Source organism: Rattus norvegicus, chromosome 16 (assembly GCF_021556685.1).
Source record: "Rattus norvegicus strain SHRSP/BbbUtx chromosome 16, alternate assembly SHRSP_T2T, whole genome shotgun sequence".
NCBI lineage: Eukaryota > Metazoa > Chordata > Mammalia > Rodentia > Muridae > Rattus > Rattus norvegicus.
In genome coordinates this window covers 32,571,269-32,584,548 of record NC_141549.1, presented here as the reverse complement: position 1 = coordinate 32,584,548, position 13,280 = coordinate 32,571,269, and the positions used below count along the sequence as shown (strand labels likewise).

General features: G+C 35.2%; 2 protein-coding genes across 6 annotated transcripts in view; one reads left to right on the top strand and one right to left on the bottom strand.

Annotated features, from left to right (window-relative positions):
• Positions 1-13,280, bottom strand: part of Erich1 (glutamate-rich 1) — a gene marked incomplete at its 5' end in the record, with an annotated part of 52,793,804 nt that overhangs the window by 51,079,815 nt on the left and 1,700,709 nt on the right.
• The window catches only part of Spock3 (SPARC/osteonectin, cwcv and kazal like domains proteoglycan 3), a 426,710-nt gene that overhangs the window by 300,653 nt on the left and 112,777 nt on the right, over positions 1-13,280 (top strand). For all 6 annotated transcript variants that reach the window (XM_087588306.1, XM_087588307.1, XM_087588309.1 and 3 more), the window contains 1 exon segment: positions 10,460-10,574. In XM_087588306.1, the coding sequence (XP_087444432.1) occupies positions 10,460-10,574 (115 nt within the window).

Sequence of the window (13,280 nt, the reverse complement as noted above, 5' to 3'; positions counted from 1 at the left end):
GTACATTTTCTAACAGTTTATCCCAATGTATACTATATCAAATTTTTATAGATAATATAGAAGGCTCATAATGTACATTTTTGATCATTCTGATTATGTTGATAAAATATATAATATTATTGAATCTCAAAAGCCCCACAGAGTCCAAGCATGATATATTAATATCAAATAACAAAATAATGGAGTCAAAGTCATCCATCCAAATAGAGTAGCAGTATTATCTGAAAAATTCTACAGGTTTATTTTGCCCTTGGAGCCCCAAATATTGAAACCACCAAAAAGCTACTTGGATATCTTCCAAGCCAAATTTCTATGAAGGACTAAATAGAATGTCTAAGCAAGAATTCATTATCATGCCCTCTCCAGCATACAGAAGTTCTGAGTTCTGTTTTAAGTGATGTCATCAAAGGGCTTTCTTCTAATGTCAATGACGAGTTCACTCTAGGAAGGTATTTTTTTAAGACTGTGTTTATGCTAGTTAATTGACCTTCCGTGAGTCTAAAACCCAAGATGTAAGGGCACTGCTGTTCAGTGATAACAAAAGATTGATATCCCAGTTTGGACCAAGTATATACTCCCTATACCTGTTATACCTTCTTTGATTGGATGACATACACACTTACTTTGGTGTGGGCCATCTGCTTTGTTAAGTAGGGCACATAATAAACTCTTGCAATGTAAAAATAAGTTCCCCTAAATACAGCTTTTGGTGAGAACAGAAAAAGTTTCCTAAAATAACGTGTGTTCTTTCAACAGAGTGTCACATATAGAAAATGATAATGCAGTGCCCACTATAAAAAAGATGGTTGTAATATGCTTGTTTCTATATTTCACTTCGGACTTGTGATATCACAGCTGTGGTATTTCTGTGTTAAATACATATCCCAATTGGATGAATGGATTTAATGCTTCTTCCTTTGTCTTTCCATGGAAAGTGCAGATTAGAGGAACAAATGGAGGTGTTTTTCTATGGAAGACTTACTTCCAGCTCCAACTAGGAAACCCTGCTCATGTGTGCTTTTATTGTGTTCCTGATATCGTGACTGGGTTTCCTAAGGAGATAAATTAGTTCAAGGAAGACTGAAACCTAAAAGTGGTTCCTGTTCTTTCTTATTTTCCAGTTTGTTCTTTGAGTATAATAAAATGCTGCTGTTTCATAAAGAAAAACAATCATTGAAGCTGTTCTTTTTACTGATAAGTTTATCAATGATAAACCCAGTATATACCAGAATGATGAAAATCCTGCATGAAGTATTACAGAGCAATAGTGATAAAAACTGCATGGTATTGGTACAGAGACAGACAGATAGACCAATGGAACAGAATTGAAGACCCAGAAATGAACCCACACACCTATGGTCACTTGATTTTTGACAAAGGAGCCAAAACCATCCAATGGAAAAAAGATAGCATTTTCAGCAAATGGTGCTGGTTCAACTGGAGGGCAACATGTAGAAGAATGCAGATCGATCCATCCTTATCACCCTGTACAAAGCTTAAGTCCAAGTGGATCAAGGACCTCCACATCAAACCAGACACACTCAAACTAATAGAAGAAAAACTAGGGAAGCATCTGGAACACATGGGCACTGGAAAAAATTTCCTGAACAAAACACCAATGGCTTATGCTCTAAGATCAAGAATCGACAAATGGGATCTCATAAAACTGCAAAGCTTCTGTAAGGCAAAGGACACTGTGGTTAGGACAAAACGGCAACCAACAGATTGGGAAAAGATCTTTACCAATCCTACAACAGATAGAGGCCTTATTTCCAAAATATACAAAGAACTCAAGAAGTTAGACCGCAGGGAAACAAATAACCCTATTAAAAAATGGGGTTCAGAGCTAAACAAAGAATTCACAGCTGAGGAATGCCGAATGGCGGAGAAACACCTAAAGAAATGTTCAACATCTTTAGTCATAAGGGAAATGCAAATCAAAACAACCCTGAGATTTCACTCACACCAGTGCGATTGGCTAAGATCAAAAACTCAGGTGACAGCAGATGCTGGCGAGGATGTGGAGAAAGAGGAACACTCCTCCATTGTTGGTGGGATTGCAGACTGGTACAACCATTCTGGAAATCAGTCTGGAGGTTCCTCAGAAAATTGGACATTGAACTGCCTGAGGATCCAGCTATACCTCTCTTGGGCATATACCCAAAAGATGCCTCAACATATAAAAGAGACACGTGCTCCACTATGTTCATCGCAGCCTTATTTATAATAGCCAGAAGCTGGAAAGAACCCAGATGCCCTTCAACAGAGGAATGGATACAGAAAATATGGTACATCTACACAATGGAATATTACTCAGCTATCAAAAACAACGAGTTTATGAAATTCGTAGGCAAATGGTTGGAACTGGAAAATATCATCCTGAGTGAGCTAACCCAATCACAGAAAGACATACATGGTATGCACTCATTGATAAGTGGCTATTAGCCCAAATGCTTGAATTACCCTAGATCCCTAGAACAAACGAAACTCAAGACGGATGATCAAAATGTGAATGCTTCACTCCTTCTTTAAATGAGGAAAAAGAATACCCTTGGCAGGGAAGGGAGAGGCAAAGATTAAAACAGAGACTGAAGGAACACCCATTCAGAGCCTGCCCCACATGTGGCCCATACATATACAGCCACCCAATTAGACAAGATGGATGAAGCAAAGAAGTGCAGACCGACAGGAGCCGGATGTAGATCGCTCCTGAGAGACACAGCCAGAATACAGCAAATATAGAGGCGAATGCCAGCAGCAAACCACTGAACTGAGAATAGGTCCCCTATTGAAGGAATCAGAGAAAGAACTGGAAGAGCTTGAAGGGGCTCGAGACCCCAAAAGTACAACAATGCCAAGCAACCAGAGCTTCCAGGGACTAAGCCACTACCTAAAGACTATACATGGACTGACCCTGGACTCTGACCCCATAGGTAGCAATGAATATCCTAGTAAGAGCACCAGTGGAAGGGGAAGCCCTGGGTCCTGCTAAGACTGAACCCCCAGTGAACTAGTCTATGGGGGGAGGGCGGCAATGGGGGGAGGGTTGGGAGGGGAACACCCATAAGGAAGGGGAGGGGGGAGGGAGATGTTTGCCCGGAAACCGGGAAAGGGAATAACACTCGAAATGTATATGAGAAATACTCAAGTTAATAAAAAAAAAAATCAAAAAAAAAAAGAAAATCCTGCATGAATTAAAATGCATAGGTTTAGATCCCATTCACAATTCACATTCATTATTTCTGCTTAGTCTTCACTCATGCCCTTAACTTCAGCCTTTCTTGATCTCTTTCCTTCATGTTATCATGTCCTCACATGTAAACTTGTTTGCATACATTTGTGTGTTGGCTATATTCCACTGATGAAAGAGAAAATATTTTTTCTTTCTGTGATTGTATAAACTCACTTAGTATGCATTTTAGTTTTCCTGAAATTTTTAACATTGATTTTCAAAATATTCCTACACACACACTAAATTTTCCTTAACAGTTCATCTGTTGGTTAGCAACTTCTTTAATTCCTAGTCTTTGCTCTGTTGAAGAAAGAAAAACAAACAAAAAACATTTTGGGTCAGGTACATAAGTCATTCAGCTATGATGTCAAATGGTTGTAAAATATGCCAATCTCATTTCAATAACCACAGCATATTACAGATACTGCCTTACACAGTGTGTGATGAACAGTATTGACTCAGTCAAAAAAGGCCACAATTTATTATAGATTTTACTGTTTCAACAGACTTGAATTTCATGGTTTCTATGAGTAGGTAAAGTAATGTGTCTGTAACTATATTTTTACTTCATGAAAGCCATTTTAGTGAACACTCAAGAACAGTTTCCTAGGAGAAATAAGGATAGGATCTAGAGAGTTTAATTTATCCTTTCATTATCTTTTGATACACCAATGCCCTCTAAGTGTTTGCAGTCTTGTCTATGTTGATGTTTAAAGCCCAAAAGTATTAGCTGTAGAATCACATGGGTGTTTTTGTTCTGGGGTGGGAGGAGGCAGATGTTCAGCTATTCAACCTAGATAAGATTAGCATGTTTTCATGGCACTACCTAGTGAATGCCAAAAGCAGTTCACCAACCCTTGGCCAATAATATCTCCATCTGTTCCTAGGCAATAGAAGAGAAATATTCTCACTGAGATCAACTACCCTAAGCCATCTGTTGTGCAACTACTTTTGATGTCATCTTGAACAGGTGTATCTGTACCCTGAATATAAGGATACGGTTTATATTGAAAATATGGTCATTATTAAATAAATGACTAAATGGTTATAAGATAACTATTGTGGGATTAGTATCAGAAAGTTGCCTGCCATTTCTTTATCTCAATTTGTTATAACTTAAGAATTGCTAGTGTTTCCACTCTAGCAGAAGCAAATCTGGGAAAACAGTCCCTAAAAATAAGGTAGACTAAAGTCTTATGCAATGGCCAACATTTTTCAAAGCATCAGACAATTCTGGGGTTAGGAAGAGTCACCGGACTAAAGTATTCAATCAAAAATACTAGCACACCCAACAAAGACATGTTTGTCCATACAGCTCTATGAATAAGACAAGCTGTTTCAACTGACTTGAATTCCCTGGTTTCTATGTGTAGGTAAAGTAATATATCCATAACTATAGTTTTATTTGAAGCTGAAGTAAACTCACTTCTAGCCACACTACACCTAGGGGGACCATATTTTGACGAAAAGAGATAATAAGGATTATATCCTGTATTTTTCTTGTGTTTTGTTTGGTTGGTTTTTGGTTGTTTGGTTTTTTTTTTTAATTTTTTTCCTAAGTGCTCAAAAATTTCCTCATGCAGATTAATTCTTGGACTATGTTTCAACATCCAGGACTCAGATTTGTAATCAGAAATGAATCTCTACATTATTTGAATATGATAACTATTGACTGACTAATGAGCATGCCCTTTGTTTGATATTTTGCTTCAGTTATACCTTGATAAATATTTCAACTTTCTGCTAACTAAGGAAGTTGACATAGTAAATTAGAAATGAAGTAGTGGACGAAGATGAAATCACTTGAAAGAGGGTTTGTTTCAATATACTAATATTCTCTAGTTGAACTGTATTTCTAGAAATTTGTTAAGGAAATGTCATCCAGGTGAATCATTATAAGAATAAACTCTTTTATTTGTGAAAAATATTCTGTAAAGATACAATTCATTCCAATTATATAAAATTTAAAGAGAATATGTGTTGGTTTAATGATGATTATGCCTAAGAAATTTTGCTAATGGATGATGTTCACATTAATATTTAAGTAAAATTTCATAAATAATTTCCTAGAAATTATTTTATACTGTCTATCTATATAAAAATGAGTAAGTTTTCTCCAGGAACTATAAAAATTCTCATCTACAATAAGCCTGTTTATGAATTAAATTTAATAGCCTCATACATATATACCATGCACTCTGATTATTTTCATCCCTACATACTTTTATATCTTGCAGTATTATTGTCATCTTGTGTTTTGTTTTGTGACATACTGAGCTTAGACTCTAGGTGTTCTAGTGATCATCTGATTGAAACTATCCATTACTGTCTGCTTGGCTCTCCAACGGGTACCTAACTGAAGAAATTAAATCCACCATAGAAAATTATCAGTAGCAAATATGTTAATAGGGAAGCACACAGTTCAATGAGCCCCTCCACTGTCTTGTCCCAGCTGTTGGCAGACATATTCCTGTTCATGAACAGTCATCTACATGTAAGGTCTGTGCCACACCACATAGATGACGCACTTTGCATTTTTCTTCATTTGTATGGCTCTTACATTCTGTCCACCCCCCCCCTTTCCACAATACTCCTTGATCCTTAGATGTGGTAGAATAAATGTCATTAAACAGACAGTCTTTGCATTGTGATGATAATTCATTATTCACCACAATTACTTGTTCCTTATGTTCAAAATGAAACAAAAATGTACTGCTGGTCTGGGGAAATGTCTTAGTCAGTACAGAGATTGTCTTTGCAAGAAGGATCTGAGCCTGAGCCTGATCTCCAAAAGCAAAGTCATCATGCCAAGTGCAGTGCAACTTATTCCAGCAGTTGGGAGGGAAAGAAAAGTGAGTTCTGATGACTTTGTGCACAGTCAGCCTATCTCAAGCTTGGAGTGCAGAGATTGGGGCATTGGCAGTAGTGGTGGCAGGAGTTGTGATAGCTGGGGCAAAAGTAGCTCGCTTTCAGTAGTATTTACCTTTCTTAAACTCTTTGTTATTCAAATGCTTAAATGCCACTAGTTTCTGGTAATTAGAGCTTGCTGTATAGTAGCAGGGCCATATTGAAAGCATTTATTGTTAGAGTTACTTTTTCTCTTTCCTGGAAGCTTGATTTCTCACTGGCCATCTGAGAGGGTGGCTTGGAGCAATTCACTTTTCGTGAGCCAGAAGAGGAAACTCATTTGCTCACAGAAAGAAAACCTTTTACAAAAGTAAATATGCATATACATATAAACGTTCAGGCACATATGCGCGCGCGCGCGTACACACACACACACACACACACACACACACACACACACACAGAGTCAACATAGCAAAAGCCCCCATGAGCAAACTCCATAGAGTTAGTGCCAGTGGCAGTGTCAAAAGTACTCACTCATTCTATCTGAAAAATAAGCTCCAACCTTTATTTATCAGAGAAAGAAAAGACTTCTGTTTCTATTTCTGTTAGTAAAAAGCGAACTAAAGAGAAAGCTCCTACATAAAAAGTAACTTATGTTAAAAAAATAACTTGCCTCCTCTGCTCTGCTCTCTCTGCTCTCTCTACTCTCTCTACCCTCATTCTCATCATTCCTACTCCTTATCCCTTTTCCAGGAACATGGTCACATCGTAGTCTAAGCATATTTTTTTCTAAAGTTGACAAGGATAAAGCACACATTCAAATAATAATATAAATAAGACGTTAAAACAGAAAGGTTTACATGTGTTTTCATTAAGACCAATTATCTAATGAAGCATTCATTATCTGTTACTTGCACCATAGGTTCATTAAAAGTTTAAAACAATAATTTTAAAGTCACTAAGTTAGCATGGTTTTGTCAAGAGGCAAATCATCTGCCTCATTTCTGATTCATATTGAAGTTTTGTATAGATAAATCTAGTCAATATTTTATCTTCTGTCCTTGTATCTACAATAAATTATCAATTCCCAGTTTAAGACCCCAGTTATCAGATAATGGTTCCACAGCTAGTCCAGAGGGATGTTTCCCCTAATTTTAAATCTATTCTAAGTCTGCTTTCTATCCTAGTACAATGAGCCCACGACACATGAAGGAATACAGAGCCCTCAGCCTATATTCTTAGAGGACTCAAAATTACCTGTATAGATTTAAGAATTCTATAGAATCCTTAGATCCTTAGAATCATTGATCTGCAGAAAATCTGCCCAATAGAGCAGACTGATGCCCAGGGATCACAATATTATTTAATTTTTAAAGTATTTAATGACATAATAACAAGAACCATACTGAGATGAAATCTCTGAAGACCTTAAAAATCAGAATATTTACCCATTAAAGCCATGCAAAACAATGAGTCATCTCCAGAATATTACTTGTTAGTATTTGCCTTTCCTACATGGCTCCTGAGTCTTGCAAATTTTATAAATTGTGTAATGAATTAAAAGTTTCACATCACAAAGTGCAAGGCATACTTATAAGTTGACAGAAGTGAAAATAAAAATATTAAATTAACTAATTTGTTTCTCACTAAAGCATTTGCAATTAAGTTCCTATTTATATAGTAGATTAGATGTTCAAAATTCTATAGCATTTAGAATTTACTATGATTTTTATAAAAACAATCTTTTTTATAACTATTAAAACATTGAAATAATTTTGAAAGTTCTCTTCCAATGAAGGAGCCTTTTCTCCCTTGCAAACTTCTGCAAAATTGACCAGTTTTTAGTCATTTGTTGCAAAAACGGTCTAAGATTCTGTTTGCTCACTAAAGAGTTTTTCAAAAAGAAAAATGAAGTGTTGTAACAATGTGAGTGATATTCTTAGTCACTGAATGACTTTATTGCTTCCTGATGTCAGCTGAATTAAATTATTTGCTGGTGCATTTCACATTGGAGCCAGAATGTCTACTCCATTTAATTTTAATATAATTTGCTCTGAGTAAATTATAGGGGCAACTTCTAAAGAAATCATGTTAGAGCAGAATTAGCATATACATTTCTTATGTGTAGGATGGTAATCATAGCCTCTTAAAAGATGGAGTTAGATTAGAAATTTTTATCGTGTCAAAAATGCAGCTATAAAACACTATCTTAAGAGGGACTTTAAGGCTTAATATTTTATAGTCTTTCTTTTTTTCTAGAAGAGATCAAGAGAAGCCAAAACAAAACTAAAGTATAAAATCAGTTTTGTCGTAGTATTTTAATAGTATTCTTTCAGTTCCAGTTGTTTTGTTAACTACTATAAAAATGTTCTTGCTTATAATAACTCATGGATTTGGTAAAGGAAAAAATTTTGAAAATCTAGGGACAAATGTTGTTATCCTGGTTATTTTACATGGGGGTTTACATGAGAAGATTTGAAAAAAATAGTATTACTTGCAATGTTTAGAGACTGGTACTCAAAATTCTCAATGTTTTTTGTACATTGACTCTGCTGTGGAACTTGGATGATAGAATAGCAAGTGTATTGTTGCTTTTACTAATAGTTCTAAGCCTATGTCATATGTAATAATGAAACAATCTGAAGAGAAGCCTGATTAGTGTGTGTGTTTGTGTGTGTGTGTGTGTGTGTGTCTGTGTGTCTGTGTGTCTATGTGTCTGTGTCTGTGTCTGTATCTCTGTCTGTGTCTGTGTCTGTTTCTGTGTCTGTATCTCTGTCTGTGTCTATGTCTGTGTCTGTGTCTGTGTCTGTGTCTGTCTGTGTCTGTGTCTGTGTCTGTGTCTGTGTCTGTGTCTGTGTCTGTGTCTGTGTCTGTGTCTGTGTCTGTGTCTGTGTCTGTGTCTCTGTGTGTGTGTTGCCCATAAGATGATGAGAGAGGAGAAGTTTTTGAATCGCCATGTCAGGAAAGGAATATAATGCAAGCATGAGGCTGAGGATGAGAGAGAACCAACCATGTGAGAATCAGGGAAGAGGGGCTCCAGGGCCACTCTCCCAACTATATCTGGGGTAGCTGAGATGAAATATAAATTTTAGTAGGAAATAATTCAGGAATATTAGAGAAGAAAGTATGTTATTTCTAGGGAAGTCTGTAAGTAACCAACCATTGAGTTGCTTAAACCATATTAAGATTAACCCAGCATGTTTGTGCCTTTCATTCTTGAATCCAGAACATTGGGCAATAGCAAGAAGCACGTGTGCACTCACAGAAGAGTTTAGAGAGGATTAACAATTACCACATCACAGTTTTATATTACAAAGCTAAGTTTCACAAGGACCTCAAATTGGTTCACACCTGAGACTTAGAGAAACACCACTTAAAATTTTTGTATGCAATATGTGTGTGTCTTTATGTATGTATTCACAACATATGTTCCTATATAAAATGCAAGCATGTATACTGTATGTTATAAATATGTATTCAAGATATAGGTGATATTAATTTTGTACCTAAATATGCATATTTGGTATCTCCATCCGTGTATGTTTGAAGTGTTATCTTTGTGGAAAATCAAAGGTAAAAAAAATAATTTTATGTTTGTCAACTTATACATGTAAATATTTTAATGATTTTTAAATGTATTTTATTATACCTCTTAGGGGTGTACGAGTCAATGACTAAAGACACCATCAAGTCTGTATCCTAAACAGAGTCAAAAAGGAGAGATAAGTCATGGAGTCAAGGAGAGATGGTCAAATAACTAAAAATAGGAATATAAGCAAAGGAAAGCTCAGGTGATAGACTGTTGATTTCTTTATCATTCTCCTGTACTTTTATATCTTTAACCCCTGTAATCCATTTATAGAAATGGTGTGGCGAGCAGTAGTGACTCACATATTTAATCCCAACCTAGGGAGCCAGAGATAGGCCCATCTCTGAGTTCAGTCACCACCTAGTCTACAAACTGAGATACACATTCTCAGGACTACACAGAGAAAGCCTGTCTAGAAAAGACAAAAGAAGAGAAAAAAAGGAAGTAAAAGATACAAAGAAAAGAAAAGAGAAAAATGAGTAGAGAAGAGATAAAAAGAACAGAGAAGAGGAAAGAAATCATTCTTTTCCTTGGCAATTCCTTGGCTATTGCAATCTTTTGTCACTGATCAGCAAAATGGCCCCCCGAGTAGCTACAGTACTGCTTTATCCATATAACAATTAACTGTGTAGAACATGTAGGATTTCTCCTAGCAATATAGATATAAATGAAATCATGTGGAAATTACATGTACACATAATATGCCTATGCATTTTTGACCTCTTAATATAATTAAGTCTACATGTATTTGAGTTAATATTTTCTTTCTTTCTTGTTTATTTACACAGTGCAAACTAGAATATCAGGCATGTGTCTTAGGAAAACAGATCTCTATCAAATGTGAAGGGCGATGCCCGTGTCCCTCCGATAAGTCCATGAGCACAGGCAGAAATGTAAAGAGAGGTAAGTGAAAGAAGCTTGTCTATAGTAATTAATGAGACCTGAAATAAGTTTGCTTTTATAACTATGAGCACCTTATAAGAATTCTCTCTGTCAGCTTATTCTCTATTGGGCCTCAGTTATATAGAGAAACCATCTTCATGCCTTAGTTGCCTACTAAAATAAAGTGAAACTTACTGAACTGTTTACTTATTATTTGCTCACCAAATATAAAGTCTCTGAAGTGCCTCTTTCTAAAAATGATTAGGTATAAAATGTGTAATTTAGTCTAATATTTTGTAGATCTAGGGATTGGTCCTTAATTAAATATTTGACCACACATAAAAATGCTTGAATATTCTTTTTATAAGTAAGATGCTTACTCTATGTGCAGTGTATGTTGTGTGTGAATTTTATAAATAGACCACTTCAGTAACTTGATATTTAGTGCCATATGTACTTTGTCATTTCAAAGATAACTTACAAAAATCTTCAAGTCTTTGTGTGTGTGTGTGTGTGTGTGTGTGTGTGTGTGTGTGTGTAATTGTCATTATACTCAGAAAAGGTCTACAGAATAGCCAACTACTCAATTCTTATAATTTGATATTTATCATGAATACTTTATGGCATAGATATGTTCCTTAGTTATCTTTTTCTTAATAAAAAATATAATAATTTGAACATGCTGTGCTAGATTTCTAGATTAAAAAATGACAAGGCTAAATTATTTATTTATAAGTAGTAAAGGTTAATTTAGGTCATGGCTCAGTTGATTTAGTCCATAATTTTTTTATTTCATATTACTGTAGAGAAAGCTGGCAGAATGTTCACGTTAGAGTAGCCAGAAAACAGAGGGAAAAGGAGACAGATTCCTAAATCATTTTCAAGGATGTATCTCCAAAGACCTAATTTCCTTCACTAGATTTCATGTTTTTAATTTCAAGATTTAATGACCTAGGAGTGTAATGCATGAAAGATTGAGTACTCAAGCAGCAAGTCTGTAAGGGACAGTCAAAATCTAAGATGATTATATATATATACATATATATATATATCATAATATGGCTGTTGACCAATGTTTTACTCTCATGGTGAACATATTATCCTATTGTCTAAAGCTCAGTGATGTCACTTATTTACATGTCAGTCAGTGAAGTCATAATTCCAATAAATATTTCAAATAAAAATCATGTGATGAAACTGACCTCTGGTTATTTTAAAGTGTCCAGTGAAAACCCAGTGTTGAGGATAATGCACAGTGATAGACTTGTCCATGGACTGAGATGCCTTGCAGTCGTGGCCCTGTGCCTAAGCATGGCTTTCTTTCTGTCTCACACTAGAACAGAGTAGCTTTTATGCTTGGTTACTTCTATACCATTTTCACTATCTTCTGGTTCAGTTTCTTCACCACCCTCTAAATAACTTTTGGCACATTGAATGTATCAATTATCTCTATGACATCTAAAGCTAATTATAGTTTTCTTTCAACTGAGATTCTGATAGATAACTGTGCCTTCCTCACTCTGTTCCCAAGTGAATGAATTTCCACAATTGAATTAAAGACTTTTGCCTCTGATAATCACTTCAAGTGTGACATAAACCCAACCACATTCAACATTCATGTCTCAAATTTACATATAGGCCATTATTAACTTTTCAAATGCCCCCTTGTAATGTTTTTACCTAAATTACAACAACCCTTAAGCAAGATCTTTGTTCAATAATAGTTGCCAATTTCAGAACTACTTTTGAATGGGGAGATGTTTCACATGGTATTGGTTTTTCATATCACCTCATAATGGTGATAGAATACCAATATGTATTAAATTAGGAAAATAACATATCTATAAAGTAGACCGCAATGAATAAAAAATAACTGTTTTGCGTCACTTAAATTATCATTACAGTATTTATATTAATATGTGAAAATAACTTTTCATAAAGTCCCAGCATCAGGGGATGAAGATAATTTGTGTTCAATTGTGCATCAAAAAAGAGGTAAGAGGATTTTAAACTAATTCTGCTCTGACAGATTGTCAGGGCAAAGTACAAACAGGATTTTGCCAACTACTGTGGAAAAGCAGTACAGAAAATTTTGAATGTCATTTCTCCACAGTGCCAAAGGCCAGGAGACACGGGAAATGTAAAACTCAGTTCAGTATCATTTCCAATCTTCCGCCTGTCATTTATAGTAGAAGCATGTCTTAGGGCTACTGTGCAGTGTAGGAAATTCTCTTTAATGTCATCTCTGTTATAGAAGTAGTGAGAAAGAAACCACATTCTATAAAATAGTTCTTCAATCTTTTGATCCTCCTCTCTGAGGTCAAATTGATATCACACTAAGTTTTTAGTTTATTAATTGCAGAAATAACCTTTTAAATTTCTTTTAACTATATCAAAATAAATAATATAGGGTTTTTTTATAAAGTTGAGGAAATGCAATTCACCATTATTTTCCAGATGTAGTCCATGCAGGAGATACATACATTGTTCCAAACATTTAAATTTAAACATCATAAATAAAAAAATTACAGATGATATATACTTTTTTCCTGGATTCTGATTCTAGACTAAGTATATAAACAAATTCTTTAATGAATAGCCTCTATATAAAAATCATATATTTTATACTTCTTTTAGGGTTTCCTTCATTTACAATATCCCCAGCATCATTTAATACTGTCCAGTAATAAGATGTAATTTTTGAAAGAGGGACTAATTATATTAAAA